General features: G+C 45.9%; 1 protein-coding gene across 1 annotated transcript in view; it reads right to left on the bottom strand.

The window, feature by feature from the left end:
• LOC134065865 (nebulin-like) overlaps nucleotides 1–20000 on the bottom strand; it is an 89417-nt gene that overhangs the window by 53006 nt on the left and 16411 nt on the right. The window contains exons 6-23 of the mRNA XM_062520960.1: nucleotides 18884–18994; nucleotides 18306–18416; nucleotides 16886–16993; nucleotides 15347–15457; nucleotides 14801–14911; nucleotides 11180–11287; nucleotides 10446–10553; nucleotides 9104–9214; nucleotides 8171–8281; nucleotides 7098–7208; nucleotides 5397–5507; nucleotides 4613–4723; nucleotides 3830–3937; nucleotides 3168–3278; nucleotides 2125–2232; nucleotides 1709–1819; nucleotides 788–898; nucleotides 483–593 (exon numbers count right to left, since the gene is read on the bottom strand). Coding sequence (XP_062376944.1) covers nucleotides 483–593; nucleotides 788–898; nucleotides 1709–1819; nucleotides 2125–2232; nucleotides 3168–3278; nucleotides 3830–3937; nucleotides 4613–4723; nucleotides 5397–5507; nucleotides 7098–7208; nucleotides 8171–8281; nucleotides 9104–9214; nucleotides 10446–10553; nucleotides 11180–11287; nucleotides 14801–14911; nucleotides 15347–15457; nucleotides 16886–16993; nucleotides 18306–18416; nucleotides 18884–18994 — 1983 coding nt within the window. The remainder of the gene's footprint in view (nucleotides 1–482; nucleotides 594–787; nucleotides 899–1708; nucleotides 1820–2124; nucleotides 2233–3167; nucleotides 3279–3829; nucleotides 3938–4612; nucleotides 4724–5396; nucleotides 5508–7097; nucleotides 7209–8170; nucleotides 8282–9103; nucleotides 9215–10445; nucleotides 10554–11179; nucleotides 11288–14800; nucleotides 14912–15346; nucleotides 15458–16885; nucleotides 16994–18305; nucleotides 18417–18883; nucleotides 18995–20000) is intronic.

The raw sequence follows: 20000 nt of genomic DNA, 5'->3' as shown, positions 1-20000 counted from the left end.
GATGGGCTACATATTCATTCAACAGTAGCCATGAAGAGAGAGAGTTCCTTCAGATATTAAGACTCTGATTAGGTTTTAAATCCACTTTAACCCTTTCCTGTCTCCATACTCCACTTTAACCCTTTCCTGTCCTGTCTACATACTCAACTTTAACCCTTTCCTGTCCGTGTCCACACTACACGTTAACCCTTTCCTGTCTCCATACTCCACTTGAACCCTTTCCTGTCCTGTCTCCATACTCCACTTTAACCCTTTCCTGTCCGTCTCCACACTATACTTTAACCCTTTCCTGTCCGTCTCCACACTACACGTTAACCCTTTCCTGTCTCCATACTCCACTTTAACCCTTTCCTGTCCGACTCCACACTATACTTTAACCCTTTCCTGTCTCCACACCATACTTTAACCCTTTCCTGTCCGACTCCACACTACACGTTAACCCTTTCCTGTCCGTCTCCACACTGAGCGCCAGGCCCACTCACGTCGCTCTGGACCTCCATGATGTCCTTGGCCAGCTGGGTCTGTGCCGTCTCTGGCATGAGGAAGTAGAGGCAGTGGGACCTCTCTCTCTTCCCGTCCTCCTTGTACTTCAGCTGGACAACACAGGCACCATCACACCAGTTATCAAGCGCAGAGTGTGTGTGTGTGTGTGTGTGTGTGTGTGTGTGTGTGTGTGTGTGTGTGTATGTGAGTGTGTGTGTGTGTGTGAGTGTGTGTGTGTGTGTGTGTGTGTGTGTGAGTGAGTGAGAGTCTAAGAGGAGGGAGAGAACGAGAGAGAAAAACACACCTCACTCTGAAGCTCAGACACATGTTTAGCATGCTGGGTCTCCAGAGTCTCGGGCATGACGGAGTACTGAGACGCAGCCATCTTGTTTTGACCGGCTTTTTTATATTTGGCCTGAAACAAAACAGATGGAAATTAATATTCAAAGCCAACGAGGAGCCAGGCTTAATCAGACTGACGTAAAGCAAACCAAACCAAGAACATGACATATGACCGGACAATGAGAATCATAATAAAACAGATCATTGGTCAGAATAAAACAGTACTGTAGCCTGTCTGTGGTCTGTGATGGGGGTCAGTGCAGTAGCATGTCTGTGGTCTGTGATGGGGGTCAGTGCAGTAGCATGTCTGTGGTCTGTGATGGGGTCAGTGCAGTAGCCTGTCTGTGATGGGAGTCAGTGCAGTAGCCTGTCTGTGGTCTGTGATGGGGGTCAGTACTGTAGCCTGTCTGTGATGGGGTCAGTGCAGTAGCATGTCTGTGGTCTGTGATGGGGGTCAGTGCAGTAGCCTGTCTGTGGTCTGTGATAGCGTCAGTGCAGTAGCCTGTCTGTGGTCTGTGATGGTGGTCAGTACTGTAGCCTGTCTGTGGTCTGTGATGGGGTCAGTGCAGTAGCCTGTCTGTGGTCTGTGATGGGGTCAGTGCAGTAGCCTGTCTGTGGTCTGTGATGGGGTCAGTGCAGTAGCCTGTCTGTGGTCTGTGATGGGGGTCAGTGCAGTAGCCTGTCTGTGGTCTGTGATTGGGGTCGGTGCAGTAGCCTGTCTGTGGTCTGTGATAGGGGTCGGTGCAGTAGCCTGTCTGTGGTCTGTGATGGGGGTCAGTGCAGTAGCATGTCTGTGGTCTGTGATGGGGGTCGGTGCAGTAGCCTGTCTGTGGTCTCTGGGTCAGTACTGTAGCATGTCTGTGGTCTGTAGCTGGTCGCTCACCTCTGACACCACCTCTGTCACGGCTTTGACAAACTGGGTCTCTTTGGTCTCTGGCAGCTGGGAGTAGATACTGGTGCTCATCTCCCTTTTCCCTTGTTCCTTATACTTGTTCTGAACACACACACACACACACACACAACTTAATGGAACATCTGTGTGAAGCTAACATTGTGCAATACAAATTGGCATAGCTGTGCAAAAAATACAAATCAATTAATACAAACATTGCATACATACAATAGTGCACTTCATGTAGACGTGTGTGTGTGTGTGTGTGTGTGTGTGTGTGTGTGTGTGTGTGTGTACATCTTTGTGCAGTAGATAAATACCATGTCATGGTTTGTATACTTGTGATAAGGACAGTGTGTGTGTGTGTGTGTGTGTGTGTGTGTGTGTGTGTGTGTGTGTGTGTTTACCTCACTCTGCATCTCTGTCATCTCTCTGGCGAAGTGGGTCGCTAGTGTATCAGGGAGCTGTGTGTAGGTGGAGCCGGAGAAGTCGCCCTTTACGCCCTTATACACCACCTGTGGACCAGAAGAGCACGTTTATTATACACCACCTGTGGACCAGAAGAGCACCTTTATTATACACCACCTGTGGGCCAGAGCAGCACCTAGTTTATTATACACCACCTGTGGGCCAGAAGAGCACGTTTATTATACACCACCTGTGGACCAGAAGAGCACCTTTATTATACACCACCTGTGGACCAGAAGAGCACGTTTATTATACACCACCTGTGGACCAGAAGAGCACGTTTATTATACACCACCTGTGGGCCAGAGAAGTACCCTGTTTATTATACACCACCTGTGGGCCAGAGCAGCACCTAGTTTATTATACACCACCTGTGGGCCAGAGCAGCAGCACCTAGTTTATTATACACCACCTGTGGGCCAGAGCAGCACCTAGTTTATTATACACCACCTGTGGGCCAGAGAAGTACCCTGTTTATTATACACCACCTGTTCTACACCACCTGTGGACCAGAAGAGCACCCTGCTCTTATCACATGCTTCTCTTTTCTGTCATGTAGTGTTTATTAAGAGTTTTACAGCACAACTCTCCCTCATGGGACAGAACAAGACAAAAACACAACAGGACCAAAGTAAGACAAAATCATCCCATGTTTTCATTCAATTCACAGTCGGGGGAAGCCAAGCGCATATACAGCTATGAATGTTCAAAATAGCAACCAGGTTCATTTAGCTACAGTAATGTACAGTATCCCAGCAAAGGGCAAATTCAAATGTCCTGACTCCTAATTTCATGGCATGGGTGTAGTGAGAATGCCAGAGATGTGTTAACGCTACTCAATTGGAGCTAGTGGTGTTTACCAGCCATACTCCTTCATCATTTTCATGTAGCTGTTTGTGAATACTCTTTACACATCTTCTTACTTCACACACACACACACACACACACACACACACACACACACACACACAGTCGCCCTCACCTCACTCTGTAGCTGGTAGGCCTCCTTGGCGTGCTGCGTCTCCAGTGTTTCTGGGAGCTGGTGGTAGAGAGCGCTCGACGCCTGCTTCTTCCCCGCCTCTTTGTACTTCGCCTGAGGACAGAACAAGAGAATTCATTAAAGAGTAAAACTCCCTCAACATGAGATGAAACGTTACATAATCATACAGCTATGGCTATTTCATGCATTATTTGGCTATTTCATGTAAAGCACGAGTGACACCCAACAGGGTGAACACTTTTTTGGTGAACAACTGTTTTAATTTTGCAACTCCAACCAGATCCAAAAGTACAGAACCAGTCCCTGGGCTCCTCCCACCTACAGAACCCACCCACAACCAAACCCCATGCTGACCATCTGACGGACACAAGCTTATTTACGCATACATGCATAATCATGCTATCCTATTTAAAAAAGGCAATCTGTGTGTGTGTGTGTGTGTGTGTGTGTGTGTGTGTGTGTGTGTGTGTGTGTGTGTGTGTGTGTGTGTGTGTGTGACTGATGCTGTGTGCAGTGTTCACCCACCTCACTCTGCAGCTGGGACACGGCTTTGGAGAGTGGTGTGTGTGTGTGTGTGTGTGTGTGTGTGTGTGTGTGTGTGTGTGTGTGTGTGTGTGTGTGTGTGTGTGTGCGTGCTATGGTACCTCACTATGCATCTCAGACATCTCCTTAGCAAACTTGGTCTCAATTGTCTCTGGCAGGTAGGAGTAGAGATTGATGGAGTTGTCCTTCATGTCTTCTTTATACTTCACCTGTTAGGAGAGGGGAGACAGTAGGGAGAAGGAAACAAAAGGAAAGATTAGACCTGCACCATCATGTGCTGTCTTACGATACATCCCAATACTACCTGCTATCTTACGATACATCCCAATACTACCTGTTGTCTTACGATACATCCCAATACAACCTGCTGTGTAACGCTTGTGTTCTTGTCTTACAAAGCATCCCAATACAACCTGCTGTCTTAATATACATCCCAATACAACCTGCTGTCATAGGATGCATCCCAATACAACCTGCAGTGTATGCTTGTGTCCTTATCTTAGACATAAAGGACTACAATGGTATGACTCTGAAACACACTGTTATGTTTGTCTTGGCAGATTTGTCTTGCAGTTATTTTTGCATGCCACATTCTGGCTGTGTATCTAAAGGCACGGAACATTTCTGAGTCTGTTTCTGCAGCTGAACTACACGCTATGGTAGAAAATGACTCATTATTCACTGGAGTGAAAATAATCTCATTTTGAAGTGCTTTAATTTGGGAAGCGCTTCCACTGTTCGCTCTGCATTCATCTTGTTTCTTCTTTTGGACTGGAATCGCTTGCATTCACTGTGCGAGGCCAGAAGCTTTCTCTCTGGCAGAGCTGCATCAGAGTAATCGTGTGAAGCGTCTACGCATCAGAGTAATCGTGTGAAGCGTCTACCTCGCTGCGCTGCTCCGACTGCTGTTTGGCAAACTGGGTCTCGGGCGTCTCAGGAAGCTGTGAGTGGAGGGTGGACGAGATCTCCTTCTTGCCTCCCTCTTTGTACCTGAGCTGGAGAGGAACCAGAGGGTGCAGTGAGAGAGCGTCAGAGCTACACACGCCAGAAGATCAGCAGCTACAGACTCAGCCATTAGTTTAATGATTAGAGCACAAACCCCAGACACAGACAGACAGAGAGAGGGAGAGAGAGAGAGAGAGAGAGAGAGAAAGAAAGGGGGAGAGAGAGATGAAAGAGAGACAGCATGTGAAAGAGACAGAGAGAGAGAAAGGGTGAGAGAAAGGGTGAAAGAGAGAGGGAGAGAGATAAACATAAAGGCATATGCACATAGCACAAAAGGACATATTTCCAGATACACATAATCAGACAGAAGTTTAAAAGGTTTCTATTCCAGTTAAGAGGAGCTGTTCATCACCCTGGACACGCTAACTATGTGAGTTAGGATGTGAGGATAGAAGATTTCTACTTGAGTTAGGACGCCCCATATGTAAGTTAGGATGTTAGAATGCCCCCATACCTCACTCTGCAGCATGTTTCTATATGAGTTAGGATGCCCCCATATGAGTTAGGATGCCCCCATATTAGAGTTAGGATGCCCCCATATGAGTTAAGATGCCCCCATATGAGTTAGGATGCCCCCATATTAGAGTTAGGATGCCCCCATATGAGTTAGGATGCCCCCATATGAGTTAGGATGCCCCCATATGAGTTAGGATGCCCCCATACCTCACTCTGCAGCTGGTAGGCTTCTTTGGCGTGCTGGGTCTCCAGGGTGTGTGGCAGTCCGTGGTACAGTGTGGTGGAAGTCTGCTGCTTCCCCGCCTCTTTGTATTTGCTCTGGAAAAAACAAAACAAAGACAAAACAACAAACAACAAACACAGTCAAGTGGATGACATCAGAGGCACGGCCCAGGCTCTCTGCTGTGCGTGAAAGCCCTCCTGTTTAGAGCATGCTGTGAAGTCACCAGCCATTCAGCTGTTGATGCTCTATGCTGCCTGTGAGCTCACAGTCATGGCCATTCACTATCTTACACACACACACACACACACACACACACACACACACACACACACACACCTACACACACACACACACTAGGAAAGTAGGTCAGGGAAGCCAAAACTCCTCTCATAGTAGATACAATTCAGTAGTTAACAACCATGGGAACCTGCTTCCTAATATCCGAGAATACTGCAGGTTAGTGTGTGTTGATGAAGAGTGGTGTGTGTGTGACTGATGCTGTGTGCAGGTTGGTGTGTGTTGATGAAGAGTGGTGTGTGTGTGACTGATGCTGTGTGCAGGTTGGTGTGTGTTGCTGGAGAGTGGTGTGTGTGTGACTGATGCTGTGTGCAGGTTGGTGTGTGTTGATGAAGAGTGGTGTGTGTGTGACTGATTCTGTGTGCAGGTTGGTGTGTGTTGCTGGAGAGTGGTGTGTGTGTGACTGATGCTGTGTGCAGGTTGGTGTGTGTTGATGAAGAGTGGTGTGTGACTGTGTGACTGATGCTGTGTGCAGGTTAGTGTGTGTTGCTGGAGAGTGGTGTGTGTGTGACTGATACTGTGTGTTGCTGGAGAGTGGTGTGTGTGTGTGTGTGTGTGACTGATGCTGTGTGTTGCTGGAGAGTGGTGTGTGTGTGTGTGTGTGTGTGTGTGTGACTGATGCTGTGTGCAGTGTTCACCCACCTCACTCTGCAGCTGGGACACGGCTTTGGAGAGTGGTGTGTGTGTGTGTGTGTGTGTGTGTGTGTGTGTGTGTGTGTGTGTGACTGATGCTGTGTGCAGTGTTCACCCACCTCACTCTGCAGCTGGGACACGGCTTTGGAGAGTGGTGTGTGTGTGTGTGTGTGTGTGTGTGTGTGTATGTGACTGATGCTGTGTGCAGTGTTCACCCACCTCACTCTGCAGCTGGGACACGGCTTTGGAGAGTGGTGTGTGTGTGTGTGTGTGTGTGTGTGTGTGTGTGTGTGTGTTCCCCCACCTCACTCTGCAGCTGGGACACGGCTTTGGAGAGTGGTGTGTGTGTGTGTGTGTGTGTGTGTGTGTGTGTGTGTGTGTGTGTGTGTGTGTTCCCCCACCTCACTCTGCAGCTGGGACACGGCTTTGGCGAGTGGTGTGTGTGTGTGTGTGTGTGTGTGTGTGTGTGTGTGTGTGTGTGTGTTCCCCCACCTCACTCTGCAGCTGGGACACGGCTTTGGAGAGTGGTGTGTGTGTGTGTGTGTGTGTGTGTGTTCCCCCACCTCACTCTGCAGCTGGGACACGGCTTTGGAGAGTGGTGTGTGTGTGTGTGTGTGTGTGTGTGTGTGTGTGTGTGTGTGTGTGTGTGTGTGTGTGTGTTCCCCCACCTCACTCTGCAGCTGGGACACGGCTTTGGAGAGTGGTGTGTGTGTGTGTGTGTGTGTGTGTGTGTGTGTGTGTGTGTGTTCCCCCACCTCACTCTGCAGCTGGGACACGGCTTTGGCGAACTGCGTCTCTGTTGTCTGTGGGAGCTGTGAGTAGACGCTGGTGCTGCTGCTCTTCTTGCCGCTCTCTTTGTACTTGTTCTGACGGAGGGACACACACGCACGCACGCACGCACGCACGCACGCACGCACGCACGCACGCACGCACGCACACACACACACACACACACACACACACACACACACACACACACACACACACACACACACACACACACACACACACACACACACACACACACACACACACACACACACACACACACACACACACACAGGCAGTCTGTTAGCATGGCAGCGGTGGAGATCTGTCCTCACCACGCAACACAAAATGGCAGTCTGTTAGCATGGAAATCCACCTCTACCACTTCCAGTCTTTCATGGACCTGCATGACTTGATATCAGAACAAATACCAGTGGTTGTGTTTGTCCCTTCAATTCAATACTCACCAAAATAATCAAATTCGATTCCATACTCTATCATCGAAATAATCAGATTCGATTCAACATTTTGTCACAAAATGATCAAATACGATATAATACTCTGTCATCAACATGACCCAATTTGATTGGTTACTCAAGACTTTTCCCTGACTTCCTGCTTACTTTCCCAGGTGAAAATCCCTGAATTTCCATGAGCTACTATATAATGAAAGGAGCGTTAGAAGCCACATAGCACTCTAGAACCTTTGAGCTGTTTTAGAGCAGGAAATGAATGAATGGGCAGTGGGAATGCAAAGCAGGGCTGACCATAGACATAGGGGCTGACCACAACCACTCAAGCAAGCAGCAATGGAAAACGCTTATAACCCAGTAAACACCAATGGTGCATGGGAACATGTTTGTATTACTGTAATGTTCTTTGGCAAGTACATTTTAAACTGCTGTAACTAAAATCCCAGATATTTTCTGTCTTTGTCCCCCAACATTATACATTTCCCTGACTTCCTGTGTCTGGAATAGACTAGATTGAAATTCCAAGATATTCCAAAAATTCCATGATATTCCAGGAATTCTATGACCCTGCTTGTGATGCTCCTGACCTCGCTCTGCAGGTCGGTCATCTCGCGGGCGAACTGGGTCTGCGCCGTGTCCGGCATGAGGGAGTAGAGCGAGCTGGACGTCTCCTTCTTTCCCGCCTCTCTGTACTTGAGCTGAAGGGGTCAAACTCGCGCTCATTAAAGAGGTCAGATACCACACTTCATTCTGGATAATCCACAGAACACTTCATTAGAGAGTAATGGGTAAGGAGTAAGGAGTAAGTATAGTGGACCCCACATGGGTGTGTACTGCTGTGAGGTACTCACGTCGCTCAGTAAGTTAGCAGCCTCTTTAGCGTGCTGTAACGTACTCAGTAAGTGTGTACTGCTGTAAGATATCATGAGTGTGTGTACTGCTGTAAGATATCATGAGTGTGTGTACCGCTGTAAGGTATCATGAGTGTGTGTACTGCTGTAAGGTATCATGAGTGTGTGTACTGCTGTAAGGTACTCAGTAAGTGTGTACTACTGTAAGATATCATGAGTGTGTGTACTGCTGTGAGGTACTCAGTAAGTGTGTACTACTGTAAGATATCATGAGTGTGTGTACTGCTGTGAGGTACTCAGTAAGTGTGTACCGCTGTAAGGTATCATGAGTGTGTGTACTGCTGTGAGGTATCATGAGTGTGTGTACTGCTGTAAGGTATCATGAGTGTGTGTACTGCTGTGAGGTATCATGAGTGTGTGTACTGCTGTAAGGTATCATGAGTGTGTGTACTGCTGTAAGGTACTCAGTAAGTGTGTACTACTGTAAGATATCATGAGTGTGTGTACTGCTGTGAGGTACTCAGTAAGTGTGTACCGCTGTAAGGTATCATGAGTGTGTGTACCGCTGTAAGGTATCATGAGTGTGTGTACTGCTGTAAGGTATCATGAGTGTGTGTACTGCTGTAAGATATCATGAGTGTGTGTACTGCTGTAAGGTAGGCTACTCACGTCGCTCAGTAAGTTAGCAGCCTCTTTAGCGTGCTGGGTCTCCAGTGTCTCGGGCATCTGGTGGTAGAGAGCACTGGATGCCTCTTTCTTTCCCGCCTCTCTGTATTTGGACTGAGACAGACACACACCATCTCTTCTGCTCAGCATCAGAGTAGACACACTGTGTGAACTTACACACTGCAGCACTCCATTCAGGGAGTGTGTAGCGCAACAATTAGCCTCCACAATAATCAATGGAACTTGCTGCTCTAGATGTGATAGTGGCGGCTACATTTGAACAAATGAGACCGATCTTCTAAAACTAGTCATTTGCGCACCCAGCGCAGCCCGGCTGTAAACATCTGTATGAGCTAACGGGAGCTCTTATGGAGGAGGGCCTTACAGTACCTCACTCTGGAGATCAGACATCTGTATGAGCTAACGGGAGCTCGTATGGAGGAGGGCCTTACAGTACCTCACTCTGGAGTTCAGACATCTGTATGAGCTAACGGGAGCTCGTATGGAGGAGGGCCTTACAGTACCTCACTCTGGAGTTCAGACATCTGTATGAGCTAACGGGAGCTCTTATGGACGAGGGCCTTACAGTACCTCACTCTGGAGTTCAGACATCTGTATGAGCTAACGGGAGCTCTTATGGAGGAGGGCCTTACAGTACCTCACTCTGGAGTTCAGACATCTGTATGAGCTAACGGGAGCTCTTATGGGGGAGGGCCTTACAGCAAAGTCTTTTTAAAGCAAGTCACGTCACTCGGCAGCCATATTGGCCATGGGGTCGGGCAGCGACTTTGACCGGAACAAGACCAGGCTCTATCTAAATGAATGGGGAGAGAGCTGGATGTCCGTGTTCCGAGGTGTAAGAGACATAAAAATCACATGTTTGAAATCGCGATGAAAATCTGACTAAAATCGCTGAAAAGGTTTGGTGGTTTTGTATCAAATTAACGCTTTAAAAGCCTTTTTCTTACTGGTAATTTTGGACTGCGCATGCTCTGTTCTTCACGACGCAGCTTTCAAAAAGCGTGACCGCCAAGGATCGGCGAAATGATTGGAGCAACGGCACTGGAAGAGGCGGGACGTGCAAACCATAGCCAACCGGTGTAAACAACCGCCATCTTTCGCGTTACGAAGTTACCCCATGCTTTTCAATGGGCGATTTTTCCAGTGCAGTGTCTCCTCATATATAAGTGTCTCTGCTTACAGTACCTCACTCTGGAGTTCAGACATCTGTATGAGCTAACGGGAGCTCTTATGAAGGAGGGCCTTACAGTACAGTACCTCACTCTGGAGTTCAGACATCTGTATGAGCTAACGGGAGCTCTTATGGAGGAGGGCCTTCCAGTACCTCACTCTGGAGATCAGACATCTGCTTGGCGAGCTGCGTCTCCGTGGTTTCAGGGAGCTGGGAGTAGATGCTGGTGGAGGTGTTCTTGCCCTTCTCCTTGTACCTCACCTGCACACACGAGATCACAAGCACAACTATACATCACAACTATACATCACAACTACATAACACAACTATATACTGTATCACAAGCACAACTACATCACAACCATACATCACAACTACATAACACAACTATACATCACGACTATACAGTATATCACAACTACATAACAACTATACACACAACTATACATCACAACTACATAACACAACTATACATCACAACTATACAGTATATCACAACTACATCACAACTATACAGTATATCACAACTACATAACAACTATACACACAACTATACACACAACTATACATCACAACTACATAACACAACTATACATCACAACTACATAACACAATTATACATCACAACTACATAACACAACTATATATCACAAGCACAACTATACATCACAACTACATAACACAACTAACACAACAGTTAAAAACTGCTAAATTATCTTTTATTAAATATCTAGGAAACTACATATCTTTTGGAACCTTTCTCTTTGTATCTTGTTACACCTATTGTGTGTTCACTAACTAGAGAAACAGAGAGAGAGAGAGAGAGAGAGAGAGAGAGAGAGAGAGAGAGAGAGAGAGATTGGAGTAGGCCTAGTAGGGAGATTCACCTCACTCTGAATGTCTGAAAGCTCTTTGGCCAACTGTGTGGCCATAGTCTCCGGCATCAGGTGATACACGCTGGATGTGTTGTCCTTCTTGTCCTCTTTGTACTTGATCTTTGTGAGAACAAAAAACATGTCAAATATGGAAGGCAGATTTACCACTTAGGCTGAATAATTCGTTTGTTTATAACTTAACGACTACACTTTTTTGAACTCATCAACTAAAGGTTTTAATAGATATCTAAGACATTCATATCAGTTTCCTTTGGGGTCTCTTGATAGTAAAATGAAAACTGAGTGTCGATGTATGAGCTTCAGGGAGTTATGTGGATATTCTGTAGCACACAGTGCTCCTTTAATGACTTGTGTTGTGTTCAATATGGCGGGCCACATGGTAATGGTGGTAGAGGGGTGTTGTGTTCAATATGGCGGCCCACATGGTAATGGTGGTGGTAGAAGGGTGTTGTGTTCAATATGGCGGCCCACGTGGTAATGGTGGTAGTAGAAGGGTGTTGTGCTGGCACGTCACTGGCTGGTTTATCTCTTTACATTCTGTTGCTATTACATTTGAAATCCACATAGCACCTTCAAAGAGTGACTGTCAGCTGTGAAAAGATGAATGAGACGCCCCAGTGCTCAATCCTCACGTCTTTAGCTAAAGTACTCATGATGCTCATTTCTCAATTATGACATTTATGTTTTTTATGAGATTTATGGAATATGTATTTAATCCCTGCAGGAATACTGCATCCTGCACCAATTCACTTGAAACTAATTGATACCTATGAGTATGGCACCTTTTTTCTTTTTTATTAATTGTTAATGTGCATGTTCATTTAGCAGGCCACACTGTTCTGAAGGTCTCTCTATTGGGTGTTTGAACCCAATCAAACCTTTGCCCCGCCCCCTTCCTTCCTTTCCTCACACACGATCTCGTGGTGACCCCAAAAAGCCACTATCTATATGTGGTGAGCACACAGGACTGGACATCGGATCAGTAATGCTCTTAGGGGGTTAAATAGTAGCAGTCTCTGTGTTGACATTCATTTGTCCAGCTGGATTAAACCAAAGCCTGCTTGCAGACCCCCCGGGGTGTGCCGCCGTCACCCACAAATCACACCCCCCCCCTTCCCCCGGGGAGATCAGCATAGCCAGGGCATCAGTCTGGACACAGGGCAGCTGGGGACACCATGGCCCAGGCTTCACCTCACTATGGGAGCTAATATGAACCAAGCGCCAATGTAGGGATATTACGGGAAGTATTAATATTGTTCGACTCCCTCCGTGATCCCTAAGCGCTGATATTCTGCGCTGTATACCCAACTGAACTATAAAGCTGCTTATCCGCTTTGCAGAATCTACTACCCAGGAGGTGTGAGTGCTGGAGACCTGCTCTAAAACAGAGCCACCCCAGCACCCCAGTACTCTGAGCTCACCTGCAGCAGAGCGGATTAGGCACATCAGCGAGCTCACGGGAGGAGAGACACAAGAGGCCTCCGAGTTCCTCAAGCTCTGACCATGCTGTTAGAGGAAAGTAGCTGTGGGGAAGTTTGAGAAATGGGAAGTGTTAATGTTAAGCTTGAGATATGGGAAGTGTTAATGTTAAGCTTGAGATATGGGAAGTGTTAATGTTAAAGGGATATTCCGCCATTTTTGGAAATACGCTAATTTTCCACCCCCCCTCGAGCAAAACAATCGATATTTACCTTGTTCCCGTTCATTCAGCCATTCTGTGAGTCTGGCGATACAACTTTTAGCTTCAGCCTAGCATAGATCATTGAATCGGATTAGACCATTAGCTTCTCGCCTGCTAGCTTCATGTTTAAAAGTGACTAAGATTTCTGGTAATTTTCCCATTTAAAACGTGTCTCCTCTCAAGTTAGAAAGTGCAATAAGACCAACTGAAAATGAAACCTGGCGTTTTTCTAGGCTGATTTGACATGGAACTACACTCTCATCTGGCGTAATAATCAAGGCAACTTGCAAACGTACCATAGGCGCAGTGATATCTTACACAGCATCTGAAAATAGTCCCCATAGACAACAAGCAGTAGTAGTGCCAGTAGCTGCAAGTTGCCTTGATTATTACGCCAGATGAGAGTGTAGTTCCATGTCAAATCAGCCTAGAAAAACGCCAGGTTTCATTTTCAGTTGGTCTTATTGCACTTTCTAACTTGAGAGGAGACACGTTTTAAATGGGAAAATTACCAGAAATCTTAGTCACTTTTAAACATGAAGCTAGCAGGCGAGAAGCTAATGGTCTAATCCGATTCAATGATCTATGCTAGGCTGAAGCTAAAAGTTGTATCGCCAGACTCACAGAATGGCTGGATGAACGGGAACAAGGTAAATATCGATTGTTTTGCTCGAGGGAAGGTGTAAATTGAGCGTATTTCCAAAAATGGCGGAATATCCCTTTAAGCTTGAGATATGGGAAGTGTTAATGTTAAGCTTGAGATATGGGAAGTGTTAATGTTAAAGGGATATTCCGCCATTTTTGGAAATACGCTCATTTTCCACCTCCCCTCGAGCAAAACAATCGATATTTACCTTGTTCCCGTTCATCCAGCCATTCTGTGAGTCTGGCGATACAACTTTTAGCTTCAGCCTAGCATAGATCACTGAATCGGATTAGACCATTAGCTTCTCGCCTGCTAGCTTCATGTTTAAAAGTGACTAAGATTTCTGATAATTTTCCCAATTAAAACGTGTCTCCTCTCAAGTTAGAAAGTGCAATAAGACCAACTGAAAATGAAACCTGGCGTTTTTCTAGGCTGATTTGACATGGAACTACACTCTCATCTGGCGTAATAATCAAGGCAACTTGCAAACATACCATAGGCGCAGTGATATCGTACGCAGCATCTGAAAATAGTCCCCATAGACATCAAGCAGTAGTAGTGCCAGTAGCTGCAAGTTGCCTTGATTATTACGCCAGATGAGAATGTAGTTCCATGTCAAATCAGCCTAGAAAAACGGCAGGGTTCATTTTCAGTTGGTCTTATTGCACTTTCTAACTTGAGAGGACACACGTTTTAAATGGGAAAATTACCAGAAATATTAGTCACTTTTAAACATGAAGCTAGCAGGCGAGAAGCTAATGGTCTAATCCGATTCAATGATCTATGCTAGGCTGAAGCTAAAAGTTGTATCGCCAGACTCACAGAATGGCTGGATGAACGGGAACAAGGTAAATATCGATTGTTTTGCTCGAGGGAAGGTGGAAAATGAGCGTAATTCCACAAATGGCGGAATATCCCTTTAAGCTTGGGATATGGGAAGTGCTAATGTTAAGCTTGAGATATGGGAAGTGTTAATGTTAAGCTTGAGATATGGGAAGTGTTAATGTTAAGCTTGAGATATGGGAAGTGTTAATGTTAAGCTTGAGATATGGGAAGTGTTAATGTTAAGCTTGAGATATGGGAAGTGTTAATGTTACGTTTGAGATATGTTAAGTGTGCCACACCTGGGCCAAATCCGCCTAAGAATTAGCTGCTACCTGGGCTGTCATACATTATTGATATATATATATATACTGTATGTATATATATACAGTGATAGAACCATTAGAACATTAGACACGCGGTATCACTGCACTCTAGAACGCTGCGGTGGCCGTAGCATTACCTCGCTGAGTAGCGTGGACACTTCTTTGGCATGCAGGGTGTCCAGCGTTTCAGGAAGACGGGAATAGAGGCAGCTGTTGACGCCCTTCTTGCCCGCCTCTTTGTACTTCCTCTGAAACCCAGAGAAACAGGAAACACACAACGTTCCAGGAAATGTACAACTGAATGATTCAGAATCATGGAAACATTTGGAAATCTAATGAAAGAACCATTTGCATATCTAAACAAATGCCATCAAGACTTTAGTCATAGAGTTAAAGATAGATTCCCAAATTTGCATATTTCCCACATACTTATGACATCTAACAATCAGTAGAAATGTGCCTTAAGTGACTGTATTAGTAATGTATTTATGTATACTGTGTACTGTACGTGGCATGTGCAACATCATAATGGACGGACATGACATCTGATTTTGAAATGCCATGACATAATGCTCAAGCATGTAGGCCGAGTCATTTTGTATGGATGTTCCAGAATCACAATGTTCTTGTTCATTTGAAGTCTTGTGATGTGATTGGCTATTTTGGCCACACTGTGGACATACCTCATTGGTCAGTTCAGCGATGGCTTTGGCGAACTGGATGTCTGTCGTGTCGGCCAGCTGGGAGTAGACGCTGTTGGAGACGCTCTTCCTGCCGTTCTCCTTGTACTTGTTCTGAAAGGAGTGGACAGAGTGTGTTATACACTGACCACTCAGAGTGTGTTGTACAGTGACCACTCAGAGTGTGTTGTACACTGACCACTCAGAGTGTGTTGTACACTGACCACTCAGAGTGTGTTGTACACTGACCACTCAGAGTGTGTTGTACACTGACCACTCAGAGTGTGTTGTACAGTGACCACTCAGAGTGTGTTATACACTGACCACTCAGAGTGTGTTGTACAGTGACCACTCAGAGTGTGTTGTACACTGACCACTCAGAGTGTGTTGTACACTGACCACTCAGAGTGTGGTATACACTGACCACTCAGAGTGTGTTGTACAGTGACCACTCAGAGTGTGTTATACACTGACCACTCAGAGTGTGTTATACACTGACCACTCAGAGTGTGTTGTACAGTGACCACTCAGAGTGTGTTGTACAGTGACCACTCAGAGTGTGTTGTACACTGACCACTCAGAGTGTGTTGTACAGTGACCACTCAGAGTGTGTTGTACAGTGACCACTCAGAGTGTGTTGTACAGTGACCACTCAGAGTGTGTTGTACAGTGACCACTCAGAGTGTGTTGTACACTGACCACTCAGAGTGTGTTGTACAGTGACCACTCAGAGTGTGTTGTACACTGACCACTCAGAGTGTGTTGTACAGTGACCACTCAGAGTGTGTTGTACAGTGACCACTCAGAGTGTGTTGTACACTGACCACTCAGAGTGTGTTGTACACTGACCACTCAGAGTGTGTTATACACTGACCACTCAGAGTGTGTTGTACACTGACCACTCAGAGTGTGTTGTACAGTGACCACTCAGAGTGTGTTGTACAGTGACCACTCAGAGTGTGGTATACAGTGACCAGTTATATACAGTGACTGCACAGCCACCTTTACAGTAACGACACACCACACACACCACACACAACCCCCATCTGTTGATGAGGATGAATACAAGCACAAACTTTGGCTGAGAATGAATAAGCAGCCCTAGTTGACTATTACAGTATGTGAACAATGCGTGGGATATAAGTAGCTATTGATAAAAGGACTCCAGCAAAAATGCAGTGTTACGTATATCTTTGATCAAAATCTTGAAATAATCGACATGAGCTGATTAGATATACGTATATTGTAATAACCTCATGAGCTGATATGATATACGTATATTGTAATAATCTCAATGACCTGATAAGATATACGTATATTGTAATAATCTCCATGACGATACGTACATTGTAATAGCTCATGCCTCTAATGGCACGTGGAGAAATAGCATGGTGACAGAACTCTGCATATACACACATAATACCTCATGATGATACTGTATGTATATGTGTGTGAGTGTGTGTGTGTGTGTGTGTGTGTGTGTGTGTGTGTGTGTGTTTGTGTGTGTGTGTGTACGTGTGTGCGTGTGTGGCCTGCCATCACCTCACTCAGCATCTCGGTCATCTCCCGTGCGAACTGGATCTCGGCGGTGTCGGCCAGCTGGGAGTAGAGGGAGGAGCAGGTGCCCCTCCGACCCTCTTTGTACTTGACCTGCGGGGGACAGAGAGAGGAGCCGTCGTCTGAGGGTGCTGTGTTACGTGTGATAGTCATGTCCTGCAATGTGTGATAGTCATGTCCTGTAATGTGTAATAGTCATGTGCTGTAATGTGTAATAGTCATGTGCTATAATGTGCAATAGTCATGTCCTGTGTAATGTGTGATAGTCACGTCCTGTATTGTGTGATAGTCATGTGCTGTAATGTGTAATAGTCATGTGCTGTAATGTGTGATAGTCATGTCCTGTGTAATGTGTGATAGTCATGTCCTGTCTTGTGTGATAGTCATGTGCTGTAATGTGCAATATAGTCATGTGCTGTAATGTGTGATAGTCATGTCCTGTAATGTGCAATAGTCATGTCCTGTGTAATGTGTGATAGTCATGTCCTGTGTAATGTGTGATAGTCATGTGCTGTAATGTGTGATGGTCATGTGCTGTAATGTGTAATAGTCATGTCTTGTAATGTGTGATAGTCATGTCCTGTATTGTGTGATAGTCATGTGCTGTAATGTGTGATAGTCATGTCCTGTAATGTGTGATAGTCATGTCCTGTGTTATAATGTGTAATAGTCATGTCCTGTCTTGTGTGATAGTCATGTGCTGTAATGTGTGATAGTCATGTCCTGTAATGTGTGATAGTCATGTGCTGTAATGTGTAATATAGTCATGTGCTGTAATGTGTGATAGTCATGTCCTGTAATGTGTGATAGTCACGTCCTGTATTGTGTGATAGTCATGTGCTGTAATGGGTGATAGTCATATCCTGTAATGTGTGATAGTCATGTCCTGTGATATAATATGTGATAGTCACGTCCTGTATTGTGTGATAGTCATGTGCTGTAATGTGTGATAGTCATGTCCTGTAATGTGTGATAGTCATGTCCTGTGATATAATGTGTGATAGTCCTGTCCTGTAATGTGTGATAGTCATGTCCTGTGTTATAATGTGTGATAGTCATGTGCTGTAATGTGTGATAGTCATGTCCTGTGTAATGTGTAATAGTCATGTGCTGTGTAATGTGTGATAGTCATGTCCTGTGTAATGGGTGATAGTCATGTGCTGTAATGTGTGATAGTCATGTTGTGTGTACACACGTGCTGTGTAATGTGTGATAGTCATGTCCTGTGTTATAATGTGTGATAGTCATGTCCTGTGTTATAATGTGTGATAGTCATGTGCTGTAATGTGTAATATAGTCATGTTATGTAATGTGTGATAGTCATGTCCTGGATAGTCATGTCTTGTGTGTGTGTGTGTGATAGTCATGTGCTGTGCTTGGCGTCTGCCTGCATTAGTGAATGTACCTCGCTCTGTAGCTGGGACACCTCTTTGGCATGCTGGATCTCATTGGTCTCTGGCAGATGGGCGTACAGAGACGTGCGGGCTTCCTTCTTGCCAGCCTCTTTGTACTTGGTCTGGAAGACAGCCACACCAGCATAAACATCCTGTTATATTCATTTGCACTGCATGCTTTCAAGGATAAAAGTGTCAAAAGTAAGAAAGCTGTCTGGATCTCATGGCCACGAGATAATAAAGGAGCGATCGCCACTCTCCCACCTCACTCTACAGCTCTGATGCCTCTCTGGTGTGTGTGTGTGTGTGTGTGTGTGTGTGTGTGTGTCAGATACCTAACTCTGCAGCTCTGAGGCCTCTCTGGTGTGTGTGTGTGTGTGTGTGTGTGTGTGTGAGATACCTCACTCTGCAGCTCTGAGGCCTCTCTGGTGTGTGTGTGTGTGTGTATGTGTGTGTCAGATACCTCACTCTGCAGTTCTGAGGCCTCTCTGGCGTGTGTGTGTGTGTGTATGTGTGTGTCAGATACCTCACTCTGCAGTTCTGAGGCCTCTCTGGCGTGTGTGTGTGTGTGTATGTGTGTGTCAGATACCTCACTCTGCAGTTCTGAGGCCTCTCTGGCGTGTTGTGTCTCCAGCGTCTCTGGCAGAACAGAGTAGAGAGACGTGGACGCCTCCTTCCTGCCCTCCTCTCTGTACTTGTTCTGGAGCGGAAGTGGAGAGAGAAGAAGAGAACGGCTCAGGAAGAGAGGAAGAGAGGAAGAGAACGGCTCAGGAAGAGAGGAAGAGAGGAAGAGAACGGCTCAGGAAGAGAGGAAGGGAACAGTTTAGGAAGAGAGGAAGAGAATGGCTCAGGAAGAGAGGAAGAGAGGAAGAGAGGAAGAGAACGGCTTAGGAAGAGAGGAAGAGAGGAAGAGAACGGCTCAGGAAGAGAGGAAGAGAACAGCTAAGGAAGAGAGGAAGAGAGGAAGAGAGGAAGAGAACGGCTCAGGAAGAGAGGAAGAGAACAGCTAAGGAAGAGAGGAAGAGAGGAAGAGAACGGCTCAGGAAGAGAGGAAGAGAACAGCTAAGGAAGAGAGGAAGAGAGGAAGAGAACGGCTAAGGAAGAGAGGAAGAGAGGAAGAGAGGAAGAGAACGGCTTAGGAAGAGAGGAAGAGAGGAAGAGAACGGCTCAGGAAGAGAGGAAGAGAACAGCTAAGGAAGAGAGGAAGAGAGGAAGAGAACGGCTCAGGAAGAGAGGAAGAGAACAGCTAAGGAAGAGAGGAAGAGAGGAAGAGAACAGCTCAGGAAGAGAGGAAGAGAACAGCTAAGGAAGAGAGGAAGAGAGGAAGAGAGGAAGAGAACGGCTTAGGAAGAGAGGAAGAGAGGAAGAGAGCGGCTCAGGATGAGAGGAAGGGAACAGTTTAGGAAGAGAGGAAGAGAGGGGCTCAGGAAGAGAGGAAGATAATGGGCTAATAGGGCTCAGAATGGGCCAATAGGATTATCAATACACGCCTCACACAGCTACACATTTTTAATACCACTGCTACTTTTGATCACAGCTAATCAATTTGGCAAATTCTGCCACCTCTTGTTACATTAATAACAACATGACCGATGTTCTTCATATTTCCCTTTGAAAATAATCTACGCATTAGGCTTATGTAATGTATGGCCTTTGATATATTTTGGCTTTTGATATTGATTAACAAAAACATAAACATACCGACA

Source organism: Sardina pilchardus, chromosome 19 (genome assembly GCF_963854185.1).
Source record: "Sardina pilchardus chromosome 19, fSarPil1.1, whole genome shotgun sequence".
Classification (NCBI taxonomy): Eukaryota; Metazoa; Chordata; class Actinopteri; order Clupeiformes; family Clupeidae; genus Sardina; species Sardina pilchardus.
The sequence above is the reverse complement of the archived record's forward strand: the minus strand, read 5'-3'. Positions and strand labels throughout refer to the sequence as shown.